Below are 24,628 nucleotides of genomic sequence, written 5' to 3' on the forward strand. Positions count from 1 at the left end.
AATATTCAAAAGATCGGAGTCATCACGCCGGAGACGGGTTTATTGAGGATGCCGTGTCTGTGAGGCAATTTCAGGGGAGTCTAATTTACACGGTCTCTGCAGACACTTCACGGTCATGCGATGGCCATGTCTGTACGCAGGTCCACCATGATCTGGATTCGGCCCGGATCTGGCTGACTGCAGTAAACATCGGGATAAAGGCGAGACTAACATTAGAGTAGATGCCATTCTTCTGATGGGGAGCTAAACCATTTAGTGCTTTGTAAGTAATAAGCCAGATTTTAAAATGTATGCAATGTTTAATAGGCAGCCAGTGCAGTGTTGACAGAACTGGGCTAATATGGTCACACTTCCTGGTTCTAGTAAGAACTCGAGCTGCTGCGTTTTGGACCAGCTGGAGTTTGTTTATTAAGCGAGCAGGGCAACCACCCAGTAGAGCATTACAATAATCTAGCCTTGAGGTCATGAACGCATGAACTAACTGTTCAGCATTTTGCATTGAGAACATGTGCTGTAATTTAGATATATTTTTTAGATGGTAGAATGCAGTTTTACAGATGCTAGAAACGTTGCTTTCAAACGAAAGATTGGTATCAAAGAGCACACCCAGGTTCCTCACTGACGACAAGGACTTGACAGAGCAGCCATCAAGTGTTAGACAGTATTCTAGGTTACTACTTGTGGAGCTTTTCTGGCCAATAATTAAAAATTCCATTTTTTCTGAATTAAGTTTAAGGAAATTACTGGTCATCCAATTTTTTAAATCAGCTATGCATTCCATTAATCTTGTGAATTGGTAAATTTCTTCAGGGCGTGAAGAAATATAGAGCTGAGTATCGTCAGCATAACAATGAAAACTAACGCCATGCGTCCTAATGATATCTCCCAGTGGTAGCATGTACAGGGTGAAGAGCAGCGGTCCTAGCACTGAGCCTTGCGGTACTCCATACTGAACTTGTGATCGATGTGACATCTCTTCATTTACTGCTACAAACTGATAACGGTCACCTAAGTATGAATTAAACCATGCCAATGCAATTCCACTAATAGCTACATGATTTTCGAGTCTATTCAAAAGAATGTTGTGGTCGATAGTATTGAATGCAGCGCTAAGATCAAATAACACTAATAGAGAGATACAGCCACGATCGGATGATAAGAGTAAATCATTTGTAACTCTGATGAGAGCAGTCTCAGTACTATGATACGGTCTAAATCCTGACTGGAAATCCTCACAGATATAATTTCTTTATAAAAAAAGGAGCATAATTGTGCAGACACTGCCTTTTCTAGTATTTTTGACAGAAAGGGTAGATTTGAGATTGGCCTGTAATTGACTAATTCTGTAGGATCAAGTTGCAGTTTTTTAATAAGTGGTTTAATAATAGCCAACTTAAAAGTTTTCTGTACATATCCTAATGACAAAGATGAATGAATGATATTAAGAAGAGGATCTATGACCTCTGGAAGCATCTCTTTTAATAGCCTAGTCGGTACAGGGTTAAGCATACATGTTGTTGATTTTGATGATTTAACGAGTTTAGTCAATTCTTCTTCTCCTATAGCAGTGAATGAGTGTAATTTTTCCTACAAAGTGACACTACAATGCTCTGTCTGATGTGATACTGTAGTAGACGGCTGCATGGTTAAAATTTTCTTCCTAATATTATCAATCTTACATGTGAAGAAGTTCATAAAGTAATTACTGCTGTGCTGTTTACAAACATCAGAAGTTGAAGCTTTATTTTTGGTTAATTTAGCCACTGTATCGAATAAATACCTAGGGTTGTGTTTGTTTTCTTCCAAGAGAGTTGAGAAATAAGCAGATCTAGCTGTTTTATGGCCTCTAGTTAAGAGTCCAGAATCAGCGGCCATAAACAGATTAACAACTTTTACCATGGCAGTCTATGCAATGGACGAAAACCAGAAAGGACAAAACACATGCACACAAAGTATTTCAAGGAAAGGGAATATTTATTCAGATAGTTATACCTGAAGCAACATAATTACCATGACACGGTGAAAATATTCAGATAATCATTAGAGTAAACTTGAACTTAAACAGACTGTTTAAGGTTAAACACGGCAAATTCTGTATAACAGATAAAAGATAATGTTTACTTTAGAAGAAAACTAAATGTTATATATAACCTTCTAGTCATTGAGAGATCTATCTAGTCATTTTATTAAAGAAATGTAATAAACAACTTTACAAATGAACTGCAACTTAAAATGTAATATTTTTTTTCACTATTCTTTTTAATAAAAAAATAAAATCACTTAATCAGTAGAAGCAGCATGAGCATGTAACCCACAAATCATCACTTTCAAACCATCTCCATTGACTTTGTATTGCGTGAAGCGCCTCCTTGTCATTTCTGACTTTTAACCAAAAACATAACAATGTCTAAAAGCTGAAATGTGACAAAGTGTACAGCGAACCAGCTAAAAAAATCAGAACTAAGTTTTGGACTAAGCTGTTGACCCAAAAAAAATAGCATTTAAGGACACAAAAGTTGATACAGGCAATTGAGCGTGACACTGAGATCTATAAAAAGTTAGTTCTGTGTTTTTTAGCTTGTTTGCTGTACACTTTGTCACATTTCAGCTTTTAGACATTGTTCTGTTTTTTGTTATAAGTCAAAAATGACAAGGAGGCGCTTCACGCAATGAAAAAAGTCAATGTAGAGCGTTGGATTGTTCCCCCCGCCCCCCGGTGTGGGCTCATTTCCAAATGAAGTCAAAACCGAAGTAGCAATTGTGTCTCTGAACAACATACAATATTACTGTTTCTTCGAATTAATCATTTTTTTTATTTATTAATGTAGGCGTACATTCTACTTTAAAAGCAATAAATACACAGAGTACCAAAGGGATGCCCTGTCCTGTTTTTCTTGAAAGCAATGTGCTTTCCGTGTTGAGAGCCACTGCCCTACATTAAAACACATTTATGCTCATACTTCTTTTTCAGCTCATCAATCTCTTTTTGGGGTTTCTCTTCCATTTCTTTCATTTTTTCTTTCAGATTTTTCTCTTTTTGATTTGAGAGTTCACTTAGTAAACTGTACTCTTTTTTATTCTCAACACACTCTTTTTCATGCCGAAACTTCAGCGCCTGCATCTCTAGATCATGCTTTGACACGAGAGCACAAAAGTCTTTCTTATATTTCTCTCTGAATTCATTGAATTCTTCTGCTTGTTTTCTTGCCTCATCTTCGTACTTTCTTTTAATTTCTTTTAATTTCCGTTCATACTCATCCTCCATCTCTTTTCGTTCTTTCTCCTCCTGTTCTCGTTTGGCTTTATCTTCTCTCTTTCTCCTCTCCTCCTCCTCTTTACGCTCTCGTTCAAATGCCTCTTCAAGCTTTTTCAGTTTCTCTCTCTCTTCTTCCCTTCTCTTCTTCTCCTCTTTCACTCTTTTATCCCACTCCTCCTTCCATGTTTTTTCCCATTCTTTTTTTTGATTTTTCATCTCTAGTTTGCTGTTCTCATACTCTTTCTCTATTCTCTCTCTTTCTTTAAGCTCCTTCTCAATCCTCTCATTCTCCTTTTCTTCTCTTTTTCTTTTTTCATCTTCAAATTCTTCAATCATTTTCTTTTCTTTCAGCTCCCATTCACTCCTCTCCTCTTTAAGTCTTTTCTGGTATTCTTCCTCATTTTCTCTCTTCAGTCTCTCTTTGTGCATTTTCTCCATTTCACTCCTCTCTTTCTCATACTTCTCTCTATATTCCTGGTCTCTCTTTTGTTGCTCACTCTCTAACTTTTTCCGTTTTGCTTCTATTTCTTGTTGAGCTCTTTCCCATTGCTCCTGTTTCCTCTTCTCCTCGAATCTTCTTTGCTCTTCAGCTTCTTGTCTTTCTTTCTTCTCCTTCTCTTCTTGTTCATCTCTTCTCTTAAGTTCATTTTGCAAGAACTCTTCCTTGATTCTGAGTTCTTCCTCTCTTATCTTCCTCTCTCTCTCCATGAGTTCTCTCTGTTTGTCCATTTTCCTCTCTATTTCAGCAATCTCCTGTGTGTACTTTTCATGCAAAAGTTTTCTCTCTCTCTCCATTTCCTTCTCTTTGTCTTTTAATATTCTTTCTGTTTCCTGTTTTATGGCAGCTTCTGCTTCTTTGAACATATCATTGGTGTAACATCCTCCTCCATTCTTTTCAACCATTCTGTTGATTTTTTCTAGTAAGTCAATGACTTGTTCAGAATCACCTTGTTTTGTATTGTCAATCACATGACATCTTTCTCCGCAATCTCTGATTAACATCTTCATATCGGAATCAGCATCTCCCAGGTAACTCTCAAATGTCAGATCTTTTAGCATATCACCATAGGTGAATATTATAATGCTGAACATCCCAGCATTTTTTCCAAAGGTTTCCTTGATCATATTTAGAGTTTTTGTTTCTTCCTCTGTGTATCTTCCGATACTAATCACCAGCAGGAACACATGAGGTCCTGGAGAGAGGAGGCTGATGCACTTCAGAATCTCTTCCTTCACTACTTCATTTAAGACATGTTTGTCGAACAGGCCTGGGGTATCAACAACAGTTACTGGAGATCCATTAACAAACCCCTCTTCCTTCTGACACGAGGATGTCACTGATTTCAGACTGCAACCTGATTTAAAGACTTCTTTTTTGAGAATAGTGTTTCCCGTAGCACTTTTCCCACTTCCAGTTTTCCCAACAAGTACAATCCTTACACAGTTTGTACACCTTTTCTGACGCTCCTTTTCAGCTGCAGAAGAGAGAGGAAGAAAAAAGATTATTATTATTATTTTGTTGTTTATAGCTTATTATTACTCTTACGGTCATGTTTAGTGTTACAAAAAGCTTAGGGATACGGGATACAAACGCAGATTTATTAGAGTAATCCCCAATCGTAATCCATAAATCAAAGGCAAATGGTCAAAACACAGGGCATATAGTCCAAATAGACAACAGGGCAGAAAACACAGGCAAACAGAGAACAAGAGAGAGAGAGAGAGAGAGAGAGAGAGAGAGAGAGAGAGAGAGAGAGAGAGAGAGAGAGAGAGAGAGAGAGAGAGAGAGAGAGATTTCAAAAAACTTTATTACAAATATTAACACACAGTTTAGACAATCAAGTCAAAAACATACTTCTTAAAAAAAAAAAAAAAAAAAAAAAAAAAAAAGTAACGGTTAAAATAAAAAAAAATTAAAATAAAAATTATTCCAAGATGGGCGCAAAGACCAAGTTATTTTCAATAACCTCACACAAAGCCCCACTGTAACACCAAATCAAGTCAAAAGAAAGAAGATCATCCATAGCTTTTAAATAACGAAAATCAATAAAGATTCTGGATTTGACCGAATTGAAAAAAAATGCCAACAAATTGTAACTCATGTTCCGTTCAATTTTGTTTTTCCTAGTACCATAGACAGCCATTTTAGCTTGACCTAATAAAAAGTTCAAAAGTTGACATTTAAACCGTTTTCTCTGTGCATATTTAAACCCACAAATAAAAGTCTTCATAGAAAAGGTCTCACCAAAACACAAAAATAAATGTTGTAAAACAGTGAACAGGGTCTCAAGTCTAGAACAGTGCATAAATGTATGAACAACTGTTTCTCTTTGCAGACAGAAAGGGCAATCATGACCAACATCAGGATTTAAAACTGAGATAAAAGCATTGACTGCAACTGCCCCATGCAAAATTCTCCACTGAAGATCCCCAAGTTTTTTAGCTAATGGTGACTTGTACAACGTACTCCATTCAGGAAACTCACCCTCTCCCAGCTGTAAAACATTACGCCAGGGAGTATCCACTCGATTATTTAAAAACATTTTGTTCAAAGATTTCACACACATTTTATACATTTCTTTTCCAGAAGCTGGATCTAGGCCGATTAGGGTCACATCTTTACAATACAAAAAAACACCTTTACAATCTTCTAAATTTGGAGATAATGACAAAACAGGAAAAGGATCATCACAGTTTGGAACAGTTAGCCCCTCATGATAGTCCTCCAGCATCTTGAGTTCTTCTGCTGTAAGAGCAGCTCTCCATTGCTCAAGAAGTTTAGCAACTGTACGTTTTGAGTGAAGGCCCAAATGTCCAGCAACTAAATCAACATTTTTAAAGTCCTTTCCAGCTGATTGTAATAGGCACCCAAGAGTTGTTACTTTAGACGAGAGAAGAATCCCATTGAGTGCATGGAAGGGGCCCTTAAGAGATAAGTCCAAGCGTGAACCACAGACTGAAGGTTCTTGTAACAACCAGTATAAGGAACTTATGCCGTAAGGTCTTTGCACAGTAAACAAAGTCCAAACCTTAAAAATATTACGATAAAATATCGGAAGCTTGGATAAATCCATCTTTTTAGGATTCAACCAAAACAGAGATTTGTCCATGTCTAAGCCTCCAAAAGACTGCAAAACCATAAAAGCTATTGATCTCCAGTTTGAGTCCACTGGCCCAGTCAAAAGTCTCTGTACAAATTGAAGCCGAAAAGCTGCTGTTCTGCTCTGCAAATGCAAAAGACCATGACCACCCTCTTCCTTGGGCAAATACAAAACAGCTTTTGGAACCCAATGTAATTTGTCCCAAAAGAAATCAATCAAAATTGACTGAGCTTTGAATAAGAAATTTGGTGGAGGATCAACACACATTAACCGATGCCAGAGCGAGGATGCTAGCAAGTTATTGATAATTAAAATACGCCCCCTATAAGACATCTTTGGAAGCAAGAATTTCCATTTATCAAGACGACCCTTTATTTTTTCAACAGCTCCTTCAAAGTTTTTTTGTACAACCCTAGTCCAAGATAAACCATCTGGAAGGTTTACCTCTCCATTTAACCATCTCCCCACCAAAAAAGCTTCACTTTTAGACCAATTTACTTTAGTAGAAGAGAACACTCTGAAATCTTTTAACAATTTTAACAACAAGTCAACATCATTCTGACAGCTAATTAAAATAACAACATCGTCAGCATATGCTGATAATTTAAACACATTTGGACAATTTGGAATCTGTAATCCACACAAATCCATTCTTAACTTATTTAAAAAAGGCTCAATTGCTAAAGCATAAAGCATGCCTGAAAGAGCACACCCTTGCCTTACACCTCTAAAAACCTTAAAAGGAGCACATAAGTCACCATTAACTTTCAAAATACTCTCAACGTTACTGTACAGAACCCTAATCATTGAAATAAAACTAGAACTGAAGCCAAACGCCCCTAAAACATCCCATAAATAATTATGCTAAACACGATCAAAAGCTTTTTCTAAGTCAAGTGACAAAAAACCAATATCCAAATTAAGGGTTTTACCAAGATCCAAACCATCCCTAATAAAAGATATATTATCAAATATTTGTCTACCAGGTACACAATAGGTCTGGTCAGGATGGATCACCTGCTCCAAAACTTCTCTTAATCTATTGGCCAGAGCTTTAGAAAGCAATTTATAGTCATTGCACAACAAACTGACTGGTCTCCAGTTTTTAATGTCATTCAAGTCTCCCTTTTTTGGCAACAAGGTGAGAATCGCCCTACGGCAACTTGTGGGTAGCCGGCCATTGGCCAGGCTTTCCTTCAGCACCTCTAACAGATCCGGGCCCACCTCTGGCCAGAAAGACTTATAGAAGTCAACTGACAACCCGTCAACTCCAGGTGCTTTTCCACATTCCATGCCTTGAAGAGCATTTTCCAACTCCTCCAGAGTTAAAGCTTTGCTGAGCTCAGCATTAGCCTCCTCAGATAACTGAGGCAAGTTCTCAAGGAAGACATTACCAGCAGTTTGTTCATGCAAAAGTTCACTCTTGTACAACTCCTCATAAAAACGAACTGCTCTTTTTCGAATGTCAGAGGGGTCTGACAACAAAAGATCCACCATCAGATCTTAAGGCATGTATAAATCTTTTTTGCCCATTTTTTTTTTCCAAATTAAAGAAAAATTTGGAAGGTGCATCCATCAATTCTATACTCTGAAAGCGTGATCTGACCAGAGCTCCTTGTGTAACTGTGTCTAATAATTTTGCTAAAACCTTTTTCTTCTTATTAACAGAATCCAAATGAGCCAAATTACCTGTACTTTCAGCAAGCGCTTGAAACTCTACTAATTCTTTCTCAATTGTTTTCATTGAACGGGTTATGTCCCTCGTAACATTGAGAGTATATTGTTGACATAACTGTTTGATTTGCACTTTTGCAATATCCCACCACTGCTGCAAACATTGAAAAGAAGTCTTCGTAGCTCTAAAATTATTCCAAAACTCCTTAAAAATATCTTTAAAATGTTTGTCACATAACAAGTTACTATTAAAGTGCCAATAAGCACTTTTTGGCTTGATGGAACTACAAGATACAACACACTGTAACAGACTATGATCAGACAAACCCACTGGACAAATTGAAGAGCTTCTAAAAAGATTAAGCTGGTGTTTAAAACAGTAAAATCTATCCAACCTTGCCAGTGAGAACAAATTATCATAAGCATGAGCCCAAGTATATTGCTTTTGAATACCGTGGAAATTTCTCCAAACATCAACAATCTCATGAGTTTTTAATAATTGAATAAGTCGTTTTTGTGATGGCATGTGTGGTTCAACATGATTTCTATCAAGAATGCTCTCAGTGCAATTGAAATCCCCCCCTAGAATTAAAAAATTCTCTGAATTACAATTACATAATACTTTACCCAGAGTATCTAGAAAAATCATTCTTTCCAAAGCATTGACTGGGACATACACACAAATAAAAATAAAAGAAGAATTTTCAAACTGGGCAACAACCTTCAAAAGCCTGCCTTTTATAACCTCCTCTACCTGATAAGAAAGAGGAATAAAATTCTTGGAGAATAGAATGGCCACCCCACCACTGGCTGAAGTCAAATGGCTTAAAACAGATAGCCCATCAAATTCTTTAGCCCAGTCAGCACTATTTAAAATATCACTATGTGTTTCTTGAGTAAATAAGACATCAATTTTCTTTTGTTTAATTATCTCATATAATTTAAATCTCTTCTCAATGTCTCTAGCTCCATTCACATTCAGAGAAGCCACAAAAATGTCCCCCATAAATAAGAAAAGAAAAAAACAAAATGAGCACAACCAAAAAAAAAACAAAAAAGAAGAAAATATTTATGTGCTCTCATTGCTAGCATTAAGCCTTGGTTGGGCATTAAGTTTGGCCAGAATTTGCTTTAGCCGATACACTTCCTGGTTAGTAAAACCTCCATCACTCCTAAAAACCTTTGCCTTTTCAATAAATTGCAGAACATCAGGAAAATATTCTTCAACTCGTACTTTTCTGGCATTTTTGGTCACCTTGAGAAAGGATTTTATATCCTCTACAGTGTACGCTCGGCTAGAGAATCCGCTTTGAGGTAAACTGCATGAAATGCTACATTCAGAAAGCTCACTTTCGCTTTCTGTATCTGATTGACTCACGTCACTAATACCCCTACTTGTTTTTTTAGTGTGTTTACCGGCATTCTGTTGCTTTAAATGTCTCTTCTGAGGCGTCTTAAAAGCAATATCATTGTCTAAATCCATGTTAGAAATCTGATCTTGCTCTATATTGAGAGAGGTTTGCTCCTCAGCTGTAACAGGTTCATCGCTATCTCGCGACTCATTCACCAAAACCTGTGCTGCCTGCTCATCTACCGGGGGAGACGCATCTTTTCCCGCAGCAGTCTCCTTCTCTTCATCAACCGTTTCAATCGGCATTACGTCTGTAATTATGTCAACTACTGCCTTAGACGCTGACTTCTGAGGCAGACTTGTGCTAGGCGCATCAACAGTTGCAGCCGCAACAATAACATTCTGCGTCTTATCACCACGCGCAACATTCCTTTCTCCATCAGCCGGTAAACGGTTTTCGTCAGGCTGATTTAATCTTCCCGGACAAGTGCGGATCAAATGACCCGTTTCCCCATAAGCAAAACATTTTATGCTGTTTGTTGTGACAAAAATAACATAGTTAAATTCATCCTGACGAAAATTTAAAGCCAAATCCAAATCGTCCACATTACCCTGCAAAATCATATAGACATAACGTCTAAAAGAAACGACATGCTTCAATAAAGGGGACTTGCACCCGATTGGAATCATCTTTATCGGAGAAACAAGTTTGCCATAGCGAGAGAGCATTCCAGTCAAAACCTCATTTGAGATAAAAGGTGGCACATTGGACAAAGTCACTCTCTTTGAGGGAGTAGAAAGGGGAAGCACTTGGGTGAAAATACCATTGACCACTATTCCACTTTCAACTATCTGGTTTGCTAAATCAACTGTCTTTACAAACACTACAATAGCGTTGTTCATGCGGGATGCAGACACAATGTTTTCAGCACCAATTACTTCACCTATTGCCAGACTGCATTCTTCCACACTCACAGCAGAGTCTATTTTAACACCATGGCGCCGCGTCAAGAAATCAAAACTCCCGCTACCTGGGGCAGCCATGCTCCCGATACAAAACCGGGAGCAGATGCTCAGGCTACGTTAAAACTGCCCTACCCTCACAAACTGAATTGAACAATATTCCAACAAAAAAGTTCAAGAAAGGAAAGAAAAGATAGAAAAGAACAAGACATCATGTTGCTTTCACACTGAACGTAAATAGAGCATTAAATTTGTGTCTAGTTGGACGCTTGAGCAATTTGAATCCACTCGTGCATCCACAGCAAATTGAACGCACTTCACATATAAATTAAACATTTGACGCGAAATAGACGCTTGTTCGAGGCGAAAGGGGCAAGTGGGAGGGGCAAGTGCTAGGAGGTTGTCTGTTTGCAAGATGGCTGATGTTGATGGAGAATGTATTTGCTCTGGAGAGCAGAACAGTGGCATAGGGGTCAGCGTCACAGTACTTGGGTACACCAGACCCTCTGGAGGCTCTAAGTTAACTTCCATATACTTCAACGAACCCCTCCATTTCAAGTGGTCCTTCGAGCCGGAGCGGCGAATCGCAGCAGAGAGATGATGTCCCATCCTGATTCAGATACACCTGTCGTACGACCTAGACGTCAGACAAGGCCGCCCGCGCATCTTGCAGATTATCAAGTTCCTGATTCAGGCCAAGTGAAGAGAGCATCACGTCCAGTTCTGCCCACGTCTGTGAGTGTATCACGATCATCTTCTCCAGAGAGTCAGTCCCCATGTGCAGATGATTTAGTACACCAAGATCTATGGCCAGAGCCCGCTGGAAACGGGTCTCAAGAGTATGATGAGGTCCGCCTACAAGTCCACCAGTTGTCTGATATTAAATCTATTGGACTGAGATGAAGAGAGATAGCGACGAGCTTCGCAGCCACATTCTACCTGAGATTCTGTCCACACTGCGAGGGCTCCAGGCGGAGAACACTACATTAAAGCAGGAGATCCAGCAGATAGCCACAGGTAAAGAGACTCCTCGTCAACCAATGACACCAGTTCCAGCCCCTCACACTCATGTACCACCGCCTGTCCGTAGCCACAGAGATTCTGCAGTGTATGCTGATGCAGTTCCTCCAGATCGATCCGTCCAGTATGAGCAGCTGACGAAGCAGATGGGAGACTTCAAGTTTTCATTCAGGTCAGAGCACCCAGATGTTGATGAGAAACGCCACGCTCCCCCTCCGAGGTCCTACAATTATTCAGCCCATACTGTAGCAGCTGGACAGTACAATGATGAGACACTTAGTCCCAGACACAGTCGTTTCCAAAGCGAAAGAGACTTCTGTCTGCCCCCACGACCAGAAATGGTGCCTAGAGCGGAGATGCTGTATACCCAAGAGCAGATATACAGAGGCCCCAAGCCTACCATACCCAACCTGACAGCAGCTGACCCCAGACAGTTTTCGAGTCTACGGATGGCGCTAGAGAACCTTCTGCCAGCAGATGCGAGCAAGCGCTTCAAATATCAGATCTTGACTGATCATCTAGAGCTAGAAGAGGCCCTACTATAGGAGGTTTTTTGTGGTACTAATAAGGCAGGAGTTCTCAGGGGGCTTGGGTGCTGTACTGGCATTCCCCGTTCTCTCGTTCAGATCATGCAATATAAGGAGAGGTTTCCTATTGCAGGTCTTGCACAAGGCTTTCAGGGTACATCTGGAAGCATGATGATTGCGGCCGGATCTCCAGCATCGGTTATTCTTATGAATCCAGGCTTCTTTCTGTTCTTTAGTCAGCTCTTTGAAGTTGAGGCATCCATTAAGGAATTGACTCGCATTGTCGCAATAAGGACAGTAGGCGTGCGACTTATCTCTGTACCTAGTAGAACTGGGCCTGGACTCTGGAACTGACACTCTCTGTTCGATATCTGCAGCAGGCTTCTCTGCGCCCAGCAGGATGCTCGTCGATCTCTCTGGTGGCTTGGGGACATAACGACCATCTCTCTTCTTAGTAGGTACGGGTGGAGCATACGACACGGACTTGGCGGTGTCATCTTGGACCTGGAGCTCGTACTCTAGCCAGTCTGCAAAATCGAGAAGGGTGGGGACTGTGATCCTAGATGGGTGAACATATCTCTTAAAGCTGATCTGAAGCTCGTGGGGAAGCTTGCCTTGGAGTCTGGACACATGTGAACCACATTCTAATTCAGCTGCTCCTTCCTGCCCCAACTGCTCCAACATACTCACTAATGAGCGTACGCGAAGGGCGAAGAACTTGAAAGCTCTAACGTCACCTGACTTGAGGTTGGGGCCTTCTAGTACTTCAGAGATATTCCGCAGAACAAGCTTGTGGGGTTGACCATACATCTTCATAAGAGCCTGCATAGTCTGTATAGGGCCGCACAGAATTACAGTAGGAATCTGCTACTATATACGTTGACCGTTCTGCCAGTAGCCGTAGAGTCCTGCTTAAATTGAGTAAGGTGATCATCACAAACAGAGATGCATCGTTAGAGACGTATGCAGTGCTCGATGACGGGTCTGAGAAGACTATTCTCCTCCAAGCAGCCGCGCAGCAGCTGAACCTCAGAGGACGACCAGAGGATCTGATACTGAGAATAGTGAGACAGGATCAGCAGGTGCTCCATGGCGCAGCCGTCTCCTTCACAGTATCGTCTGTGTCTCATCCTCACAAGAATTACCTTATCCAACATGCATTCACGGCTGAGAGACTAGGCCTTGCTGAACACACCTACCCGGTGGCTTCCTTGAAGAAGAGTTACAAACACCTAACGGGCATCCCGTTGCAGCAGATGGATAAGGTGCAGCCGATGTTGCTGATCGGGTCTGATTGCCCACACCTCATCACGCCCGTTGAACCCGTCCGGTTAGGCCCCCCAGGTGGACCTGCAGCGGTCAAGACCCGTCTAGGATGGACCCTTCAAGGTCCCACACATGAGATTTGTTGCGGGATCAACACACATCAGTGTTTCTTCACATCTATCCTCCCCAATGCAGACCTGTTTGCTCATGTTGAGAGATTATGGCAGATGGATGTGATTCCCTACCACAGCGACAAGGTAGTTACGAGATCCAAGCTAGACCAAGAAGCCATCAGGCCCCTGCAGGAGAAAACTGAGCGATTGGAGTTAGAAGGCACAATGAGGTATGCTACTCCGCTACTTGGGATGCAGAGCATGCCACAGCTGGATATGCCCAAAGGAGCTGTTCTCCCTCAGCTTAGGAGTGTTGAGAGGAGACTACTTAAGAACCTTGATCAGGCTTCTGCTTACCAGGCCGAGATCACCAGACTGAAGGAAACAGGTTATGTCACCAAGCTGGAGCCAAGCGAGGTCGAGAGCTCCACATCATGGTACATTCCACACCATATGGTGCAAAATAACCAGAAGAATTGGGTCGTTTTTAATTGCTCCTTTCAATATGAAGGCCACAGCCTGAATGAGTTCCTTCTACCAGGACCCACGCTAGGCCCATCACTGCTAGCAGTTCTGCTCCGCTTCCGAGAGCACCTGGTTGCCATTAGCAGTGATATTCGAGGTATGTTTCACCAGGTGAGGCTGCTACCTGATGACATGCTATTGCTCCGATTCCTATGGCGAGACCTGAAGCCTGAGCGACCCCCCGACGTGTACCAATGGCAGGTGCTCCCCTTTGGCACCACGTGCAGTCCCTGCTGTGCCACATACGCCTTGCAGAGGCACGTCATAGATCACAGCCAGCCTGGAGACCTAGTCACAGAGGTCATTGAAAGATCCTTCTATGTGGATAATTGTCTGCATAGTCTTCACTCCCCCCAAGACGCCCGAGACTTAGTTGATCAACTCTGTTCAGTCCTAGCCTCTGGAGGCTTTGAGCTTCGACAATGGGCCAGCAATTGTCCGTCAGTGATTGCTCACCTACCCTCTGAGCCTACGCTCGGACTTCACTGGCACTGTCAGTCTGACACCCTACGCAACAAGCACGGAGCTAGCCGCTGCTCCACTGTGACAATGTGCAATATCTACCGTGTATTGGCCAGCCAATATGACCCCCTTGGGTATATCATCCCTTACACCACCAGGGCAAAGATATTGGTACAGCGATTGTGGGACAAGAAGCACGACTGGGATGATCCACAGTTGCCTGAGGAACTCCTTACTTTGTGGTCCGAGTGGGAGAAGGAGTTGAGTGTATTGGAGAAGATATCTATACCCCGGTGCTACACCAGCTCCCAGATGGATCACCCGTCCTGTCGATATGAAATCCACGTCTTCTGTGACGCATCAGAGCAGGCGTACGGGTCAGTGGCCTATCTGCGGACAGAAGACAAAGAAGGTCAAGTAGAAGTCACCTTTGTGGCTGCCAGATCCCGCGTTGCTCCCCGCAAGCAACAGTCTATACCCCGCTTAGAGCTGTGTGCCGCTCTCTGTGGAGCACAGCTCTCCCAGCTCCTGACTACTGAGCTTACAATTCCTATCCACTCCACCACGCTCTGGTCAGACTCCACCACTGTGCTTACATGGCTTACATCCAGCTTGTGTCGGTTCAAGGTGTTCGTAGGAACACAAGTGGCGGAGATCCAAGAGATGGATTTCGCACCCCTCTAAGTTAATTTCCATATACTTCAACAAACCCCTCCGTTTCAGACCCATCAGCTGGCACCATCTAGAGTTTCATGACAGAACTAGGCATTTCAATAAAATGTGTCATAAAATGTTTAACATTTTCTAACTTTCTATAACTAACCCTTAAAAAAGTACATAAACATAGTTAACATTCATTTAAATATAACATTTTGAAAATATGTTGGTTATAGAGAAATATGGAGAGAAAATCAAGTCTTTATAAATCAGTCTGTGAACCAGACATGAAAAAACTTACAGCACCACAAAACAACATGATGTAAGATCATTTGTGAGTATTGATAGAAATACTAAATAGAAAATATAGTATGTTTAATAATAATAAACAATTAATAATATATGTTTAGATATTTACATATTAAAGTTTGTCTTACCTGTTTGTTTGATCTTTTTTAACTCAATGTTTTCTTCCTCCAGTTGAATCCTCTTCTCCATCTGTGCTTCGTGATATGTAGCAGATGAGTAGCGAGTATTCCTGCTAGTAATCACATTGAGCAGTTCTGAGAGCTGCTCACTTTCAAGTCTTTGCTCAGTGTGTGCACTAAGTGTGTAGTATTTGTTCCCGCATATTTGAACAATTTGTTGAATAGCTCTGTTTCCATGTACAAAATCAGTAACGATTTTGTCCTCTCTGTTACCCTCCCATATGAACAAGATCATTAGATGATCCCAGAACTTCCCATCAGCTGTGTCAAAAATGCCACTGACTACATCAATTTCTCCTTTATCATCATCAGTGAGAGGACTGACAGGAAGGACCAGGAGAAATGTGTCTATGTTAAATGAACATAGAGACAGAGCACAGTGTGCCACACGCAGCACATCCTTCTGAGACAGAGATGTTTTGTACAGCTCCGGCATTTCAACCAGGGTGACCTGATATCCATATGAAGGTGTGAAGCATACACCCTCTCTCTTCATGCATTCACGGATGGTTTCAGATGTATTCACTCCTGGCAGTATTGTATTTGCTGTAAAAGTCTTTTCAGCGCTGCTCCTTCCAAACATCACCAGATTGAGATTTTGAAAAAATTTGCTTTGCACTGAAACAAACAAGTAAAACGTGTGTTGCTATAGTTGAAAAACAATAAGTATTTTATCAATTCAGATTTCTTTAGTTTGAACCCCCTATTTCTTTCCTACTTTTTAAGTTTTTTTCCCACTGTAAATCAGGGGTCTCCAATCTCGGTCCTGGAGGGCCACTGTCCTGCAGAGTTTAGCTCCAACCCCAATGAAACACACCTGAACCCGCTAATCAGAGCTAGTCAGGGTCTTACTAGGGCCTTGTGAGACACTGATTAGCTGGTTCAGGTGTGTTTAAATGGGGTTGGAGCTAAACTCTGCAGGACATTGGCCCTCCAGGACTGAGATTGGAGACCCCTGCTGTAAATTATACAGTGACTTGTTCTTTTTCACTTTCAAAAAAAAAAAAATGTAATGGTATTTTTTTTGTAAAATTACACTAATTTTGTAAAATGTCAGGTTGGATTTATTACAGCTAATACATGTAGAAAGGAAATAAATTGACGTTTTACCGTAGCATTTTTACAGCCTTTAACCATTAAAATCACAGTCATTTTTTACATAGTTGTTTTATGATATTGTTTTATTGTTTATTGGGCTTACTTTGTTTTTGTTTTTGTTACAAATTGCAATATTTGTAGAACAAACATTTCTAGCATTATATTTTATAAGATAAATCATAATCCAAATTAAACACTTTTCATCTCATGTATTAACTGAATAAATCCTGTGTAGCAGAAACACAGCAAAACTCCAGTGTTAAATGAACACTCCTCAGAGTAAAGATAATGAGATAATTAAGTGATGATTGACCATTGGTGAAGACACCTGATGATAACAAGCAGAATCACTGAAGGACAGAGTCATACAGTTACCATTATGGTGATCAGTGTTTGATTTAGTTGGGCTCTTGACTTTATAACATTAGTTCCCTTTCGAAAGGGAACTTGCGCTGCGTCAGCTCGACGCTATGGGGAACGCCTCCGGCGTGACAGGTGCCTGAAATCACAATCAAAAAGCGTCAATCCTATTGACCGGCGACAGCCTCTGACGTCATCAAGGTGCAACCAGGAAGTATAAAAGGGCGCCTTGCCAACATGACAGCATCTCTTTGTCTTCAGTGACTGTTTTGGCTGTTATCGCCGAAGCGTCAACATAACCTGTGTCAACATGAAGTGTGCGAAGAAGCTGCGCCACTTCCGCAGGTGCGCAGAGCCGTGTACCAGGTACCTTACACCTGATGACACACACACACTCTGCGTGTACTGTCTGGGGGAAGAGCACGCGCGGGAGGTTCTCGAGGGAGCCTCCTGTGCGAACTGCGAGCGTTTTCCCATAAGAACGCTCCGCTCTCGTTTGGCTCTCTTCTCGAGGGGAGAGAGTTCAGCAGCTGGGAGCGGCCCCACTCGCGCTGAGGCCGAGCTGTGTCTACAGTCCTGGGGCTCCCAGCTGGATCTGGCTCGTCGTCTGGAGACCAGGGTGGTGCTCGCAGACAACGAGCCAGATCGCGAGGGGCAGACCTCGGGGGAGGAGCAGGATCTGAGCTCCTCCACCTCGTCTGCTGCTCTTCCGTTTGAGCAAAGGATGGTTGAGGAGCCGAGTGAAGCGCTTGATGCTGAGACTTCTCAACCACCCTGTCCCATGTATGGGGAGCTGCTGGAGGTCATGGAGCGTGCTGCAGGTAGACTGCAGCTGCCCTGGCAGCGCGCTAGGAGAGATGACGTTCGTCCGGGGAGGTTGGATGACCGCTATCTCTCCGCTCATGACCAACCAGCTCCCGGGAGTCTTCCATTTTTTCCAGATCTTCACCAAGAGATCTTGAGAGGATGGAAGAAGCACTATTCAGCCCGGATCCATCGACGTCAGCGGGCTAATTTCGCTGACGTCGAGGGATTGCCTGAGGCTGGATATGTGTCACTGCCGCCCGTAGACGAGACGTTTGCGAACTACCTCGCTTCCGGGCGGCCATCGACACTGAGGGGTCCCACCCTGCCGACAGAACCTCTTAGGACGACATCGTGTCTGAACGGCAGGGCATACATGTCTGCGGGTCATGCCGGGGCGGCTTTACACACGATGGGAGTGTTACAAGCCTACCAGGCAGACCTGCTGAGGGACCTCGATCAGGGGGAGGGACTAACCCCTGATACGGTGGCGGAGCTGCGCCGCACCACAGATCTGTCTCTCCGGGCCACCAAGCAAACTGCCTTCGCCATCGGTCGCTCGATGGCGGCGATGGTGGCCACGGAGAGGCATCTGTGGTTGAACCTGGCGGACATCGCGGGGAAAGAGAGATCCTTTCTCCTCGATACCCCGGTCTCGCCCTCTGAACTTTTCGGCACCTCCGTAGAGGCAGTGGTGGGTAAGTTCAGAGAGGTGAGGGCGCGCTCGGCGGCATTTAAGACATGCATCCCGCTGAGGTCCGGGACCGCGCCCAGGCAGTCGGGTGTCCCCGGCCCGTCCCAGTGTGAGGGCTGGAGACGGGGACAGAGAGCCAGCGTCGCCACTCGAGCACCCCCGCCGCGGAGGACCGGGCGCAGAAGAGGCGGGACACCCGCTTCAGGAGGAGGAAGGAAGCCGGGGCTGGCAACCGGGACCAGCGTAGGCAGCGGACTCCGTCCCCGAGGGGACGCAGGTGAACGCTGCCTCTTTTCCCTTCCTCTGGTTTTCCCCGGGCGCTTTACATCAGGCCGGTGGGCCCATGATGAGCAGAAAATGTAAGGTTCTGGCGGCCCGCCTGGCTTGTTTGTGATAGCGCCCCCCTCAGGATGGAGGGCGGATACTAGCCCTACGGCTGACTTGAAGCACCGCGAGGAGCGATTGGTGAGTCCCCCTCTGCGAGGGTGAAACATTTTCAAAACTATGTTTTTCAGGACTTCCATACCTTCGCTCACCTGAGAGGTTTCCTGGGGAAATTTGGATCGTCGCTGGATTTCGCAGGGCCTGCAGCTCCCCGTGAGTAAGCTAAGAACGATCTTCTTTGCAACATTATGTGGTTGTGTGTGAATGCCTCACTTTTTGCTAATAGAGTTTGCTGCCTCTCCGTGTTATGTTTTTCCCCACTATGTGGGTAACTGAAGCGCGCTCTTGCCCGAGGGCTTGTAGTGTAGGGGGCGAGCTGTGTTTTTCCTAGCGTAAAAATGGGAAGTAGCTGAAGACCGGGTACGCGCTAATGCAAAAGCTGTAGTGAGATCTGCGCCCAGCTCTGCGGGGCTTTGGGAAAAGGGTTTTCGGGGCCTCATTGTGTAATATTAGAGGTGATCATATTTCTTTCCCGGGCCCTGAGTAGATCTAGTGCGGACTTATGTCGCACCATTTGGCCTAGGCTTTGTCAAGGATGGGGGCATTCCCTTTTAATGAAGGACGTTCGCCCCTGGTCTGTCTTCTGATAAAAAATAAGAACAGGGCTTTGTTTATGCATCCTTGTTTCAGCCTCTTCTTGTTACAGAGTCGTCCGGCCAAGGCCCGCCCCCTTCTCTGTGTTCTGGGGTCACAAGTAATGCAGACGAGGTGTTGCAGGAGACAGCGACTTTGCCAGTGGTTGTGGGGTGGAATTAAGCGTCTTTCGCCGGTTTGCGATTAGACTTTATGGTAACACTTTAGTATGGGGAACACATATTCACTATTAACTACGACTTTTGCCTCAATAAACTCCTAATTTACTGCTTATTAATAGTTAGTAAGGTAGTTTTTGTAGCATTTAAGTTTAGGTATTGGGTAGGATTAAGGGATGTAGAATAAGGTCATGAAGAATAAGGCAATAATATGTGCTTTATAAGTACTAATAAATTGCCAATATCCTAGTTATATGCATGCTAATAAGCAACTAGTTAATAGTTAATAACTGAACCCTAAAATAAAGTGTTACCGACTTTATCTGCTGTGTCCGCCTTTCGGAGCTTGGTGGCCGCCATCTGTTGGCGGCCCCCGGCCCCTTCCTGGAGGACGGTACGGCCGGTGGATTTCATATTAATGTGATATTTTCCCTTGCTTTATGTCTCTGCTTCACCTTCTTTAGGGCCCGGGTCGAGCTGAACATCGGATAAACCTTCTGTTAATGCGGTTCTGGTCGGATGCTCCCCTGAGGCCCGAGCATTGCCAATGGCTGATGCCCTCGCACTTACGGTTGGCCGCTGCATGGAAAGTTAGACAGCCGCCCCGATGCAGGTGACGTAAGTTGTACTCCCCTCACTTTAGAGGGTCTTTGTTTAGCACTTCCGCTGAGTACACTGCTATTGGCAATGTGATTAGGTTCATGTTTGTAGGCACTGCCCGAGAGACTGCGCCGTCCTGGGGGCCCTAGGACACGGTGAAGAAGTTGTCCCTAGCTGCCTCTGGGATGGAGCCAGCCCCAGGTGCGGGCGTAGGAGCCAGCTGGTTGTTAGTAGCCAGCTTGGGCGGTCTGGGCAGCAGGACTTCGAGACAGGTAGTAGGCGTTAACCGGCCTCCTTGCAGGAAAGTCCCGACACCATGGCCCACGAGTGTGCCTCGGAGGATCTTCTCCACTGGTGTCGACGTCAGCAGTGACCTCGTCATTTGGCCCTGGGGACGAGTCCCCAGGTGCTAACTGGATTTCCAGGCCTTCGTCAGCAGTAGACAGCTGCCGTCAGCCCAGGCGCAGCAGCCAGCCTTCTTAAAGTCACGGCAGGGTCCTTTGAATCTGCAGACCTCCTATTTGGGGGTAGGTCCTGCAGGGATAGGCTCCCGGTTTGGGTTACCTTCGCTCAGGGGATAGGCCCTGTTTGGCCTCCCTGAGAGCCTGCTGTGGTCAGCAGGTGCTGCCTGGTCTCCCCCGAGGGGGCAGCGCCACAGTACTTGGGTACACCAGACCCTCCGGAGGCGTACCTAGTTAGGCGAGTTTCATGACCAGTTGTCCCGGGTGTTTACATTGACTTAACTTGGAAATCACTCATTCCTGATGCTCTATTCACGTTCGGTGTGAACGCAGCATCAGGTTATCACACAATTCTTCTGGCAGGATCATTTTACTAAGCAAAATATCTCACTTTGCAGGACTGTGATATAAAGAGTGCGTGAAGTAACATATTTTGTACAGCACATAACAGGCACACTAGTGGTATCAACATGAATACCTATTGGCACAATATGCATCACATGACTAAACATGCGTCATTGTTTTAAAATTCCTCTATTTTCACAGTCCACACTACAACATGAAGACGGCGTTTTCCACTATGGAGAGCGTTTTCAAAAAGCGACGTTTTTGTTGGCTTAAACTGCCGTCTCAGTGTGGACGGAAGGCCAAAACGGAGAGAAAAATATAAATGTAATTCAAGCATGATAACTCTCTGGAAGATTTTTAGCATGGTAATGTATATGACAATGTTAATGTATTTGGTCTTGGCGGAATAGATCTGCTACACTGCTGCTGATTATTATTAGATTATTAGGGATTGAGACAAACTCTGAAAGCACTACAAACTATAGAGAATGGTAACCTGCCATACAAATGTTGTGCAGCAAGCTCATTGGCTGCAGATGGAACATGGACCAATCGGTTGTGATGAAGAGTTAACATTGTAATTATCATCAGCTTACATTTCAGACCCATCAGCCGGCACCATCTAGAGTTTCATGCCAGAACTAGGCATTTCCATAAAATGTGTCATAAAATGTTTAACATTTTCTAACTTTCTATAACTAACCCTTAAAAAAGTACATAAACATAGTTAACATTCATTTAAATATAACATTTTGAAAATATGTTGGTTAGAGAAATATAGAGAGAAAATCAAGTCTTTATAAATCAGTCTGTGAACCAGACATGAAATAACTTACAGCACCACAAAACAACATGATGTAAGATCATTTGTGAGTATTGATAGAAATACTAAATAGAAAATATAGTATGTTTAATAATAATAAACAATTTACATATTAAAGTTTGTCTTACCTGTTTGTTTGATCATTTTTAACTCAATGTTTTCTTCCTCCAGTCGAATCCTCGTCTTCAACTGTGCTTCACGATATGTAGCAGATGAGTAGCGAGTATTCCTGCTAGTAATCACATTGAGCAGTTCTGAGAGCTGCTCATGTTCAAGTCTTTGCTCAGTGTGTGCACTAAGTGTGTAGTATTTGTTCCCGCATCTTTGAACAATTTGTTGAATATCTCTGTTTCCATGTATAAAATCAGTAACGATTTTGTCCTCTCTGTTACCCTCCCATATGAACAAGATCATTAGATGATCCCAGAACTTCCCATCAGCTGTGTCAAATATGCCACTGACTACATCAATTTCTCCTTTATCATCATCGGTGAGAGGACTGACAGGAAGGACCAGGAGAAATGTGTCTATGTTAAATGAACAGAGAAACAGAGCACAGTGTGCCACACGCAGCACATCCTTCTGAGACAGAGATGTATTGTACAGCTCCGGCATTTCAACCAGGGTGACCTGATATTCAGATGAAGGTGTGAAGCATACACCCTGTCTCTTCACACATTCACGGATGGTTTCAGATGTATTCACTCCTGTCAGTATTGTATTTGCTGTAAAAGTCTTTTCAGCGCTGCTCCTTCCAAACATCACCAGATTGAGATTTTGAAAAAATTTGCTTTGCACTGAAACAAACAAGTAAAACTTGTGTTGCTATAGTTGAAAAACAATAGGTATTTTATCAATTCAGATTTCTTTAGTTTCAACCCCCCATTTCTTTCCTACTTTTTAAGTTTTTTTCCCACTGTAAATCAGGGGTCTCCAATCTCGGTCCTGGAGGGCCACTGTCCTGCAGAGTTTAGCTCCAACCCCAATGAAACACACCTGAACCCGCTAATCAGAGCTAGTCAGGGTCTTACTAGGGCATTGTGAGACACTGATTAGCTGGTTCAGGTGTGTTTAAATGGGGTTGGAGCTAAACTCTGCAGGACATTGGCCCTCCAGGACTGAGATTGGAGACCCCTGCTGTAAATTATGCAGTGACTTGTTCTTTTTCACTTTAAAAAAAAACAAAAAATGTAATGGTATTTTTTTGTAAATTTACACTAAATGTCAGGTTGGATTTATTACAGCTAATCACTGTAGAACGGAAACAAATTGACGTGTTTTTACCGTCGCATTTTTACAGCCTTTAACCGTTAAAATCACAGTCATTTTTTACATTGTTGTTTTATGATATTGTTTTATTGTTTATTGGGCTTACTTTGTTTTTGTTTTTGTTACAAATTGCAGTATTTGTAGAACAAACATTTCTAGCATTATATTTTATAAGATAAATCATAATCCAAATTAAACACTTTTCATCTCATGTATTAACTGAATAAATCCTGTGTAGCAGAAACACAGCAAAACTCCAGTGTTAAATGAACACTCCTCAGAGTAAAGATAATGAGATAATTAAGTGATGATTGACCATTGGTGAAGACACCTGATGATAACAAGCAGAATCACTGAAGGACAGAGTCATACAGTTACCATTATGGTGATCAGTGTTTGATTTAGTTGGGCTCTTGACTTTATAACATTGGTTTTTGTCGGTCTACTGTAACTGATTAATAGCACACAGACAAGTCCAGAGAAAATGTGATCAGGTGTTGTTGGTTGTGTTTGGGCATAATCATCATGAGCTGAATCACTGATGTCATTTAGAGCCTAATATTTGAGTTAGGTTTACTTTATAGGTTACAGGAGCCCTGTGATTCTACAGCATCAGATCTGGTGTTTCAGTATAATCAGAGGGAGATTTAAAAGATATTCTGTTCAAAAGAGGTTTGACACACAGAGACATCAATAATTAGTGTATGAATCTCAACAATGGTGACCATCAAAAAGCTTTTTGCCATGCATTCTGTGAGTGTGTGTGTGTGTGTGTGTGTGTGTGTGTGTGTGTGTGTGTGTGTGTGTGTGTGTGTGATAATAATGTAGTTGCAAACTTGTTTTTTCAGAATCTCATGCTGTAACATCACAGAGCTGTTGTAATCAATGTAAAATCAACACATCACCCATATAATTAGAGATTAGTCTCAGAATGATATTTATGCATTTGGCAGACATTTTATCAAAAGCGACTTACATCTACAGGAAAGCTCAAACTGTTATTTTAGTTTATCAGGTCACTAAATGATGATTATGTTAATGTTAATCAAAACTTAATCAACTCCTGAACAGACTCTGTGCTTTCTTTGCCACAAAGAAATGTGTTTTCTAAACACACAGTTAAAGCAGCCAGAAAAGAAAAAAAAATGTTAAAAAGTCAAGGGTCAAGAGCCCAAATAAAGCAAACAAACTATTTCCTTCAATGATTCTGCTCATTATCATCAGGTGTCTTCACTAATGCTCACTCATTAATTAATTAAACTTTTATTTATCTCATTAACTTTGTTAACACTCTTGAGCGTGGAGTCAAATAAACTCTGAGGAGAGTTCATTTAACACTGGGGTTTTTGCTGTGAAGACAAAACAATTGTTTAATACAAAGTCCTCTAGTATAGTATGAATATTGTGTTGAGATTCAAGGATTGGTAGCATGACAGTGATTACTTACAGTCTTCAGTTGCGCTCTGATGTGCGGGTTTCCTCAATGTTAATGACTCAATGACTTTTTGTTTGAGCTTATCTGGAGGAGAATGTTTATGATATCAAAATCAAGAATTTGAGCTTTGTTTATAT

At 42.5% G+C, this 24,628-nt stretch overlaps 1 protein-coding gene across 1 annotated transcript in view; it reads right to left on the reverse strand.

Moving 5' to 3' along the window:
• Window positions 1–1,964: 1,964 nt before the first annotated feature.
• Window positions 1,965–24,628, reverse strand: part of LOC307124674 (uncharacterized protein) — a 35,677-nt gene continuing 13,013 nt past the window's right edge. Inside the window, exons 3-6 of the mRNA XM_079814055.1 lie at window positions 24,504–24,575; window positions 21,916–22,584; window positions 15,353–16,021; window positions 1,965–4,731 (exon numbers count right to left, since the gene is read on the reverse strand). Of these exons, the coding sequence (XP_079670181.1) occupies window positions 2,933–4,731; window positions 15,353–16,021; window positions 21,916–22,584; window positions 24,504–24,575 (3,209 nt within the window). The 3' untranslated portion in view covers window positions 1,965–2,932. The remainder of the gene's footprint in view (window positions 4,732–15,352; window positions 16,022–21,915; window positions 22,585–24,503; window positions 24,576–24,628) is intronic.

The sequence above is a fragment of the Gobio gobio genome (genome assembly GCF_949357685.1).
Source record: "Gobio gobio genome assembly, chromosome: 1".
In the NCBI taxonomy this organism is placed as follows: Eukaryota; Metazoa; Chordata; class Actinopteri; order Cypriniformes; family Gobionidae; genus Gobio; species Gobio gobio.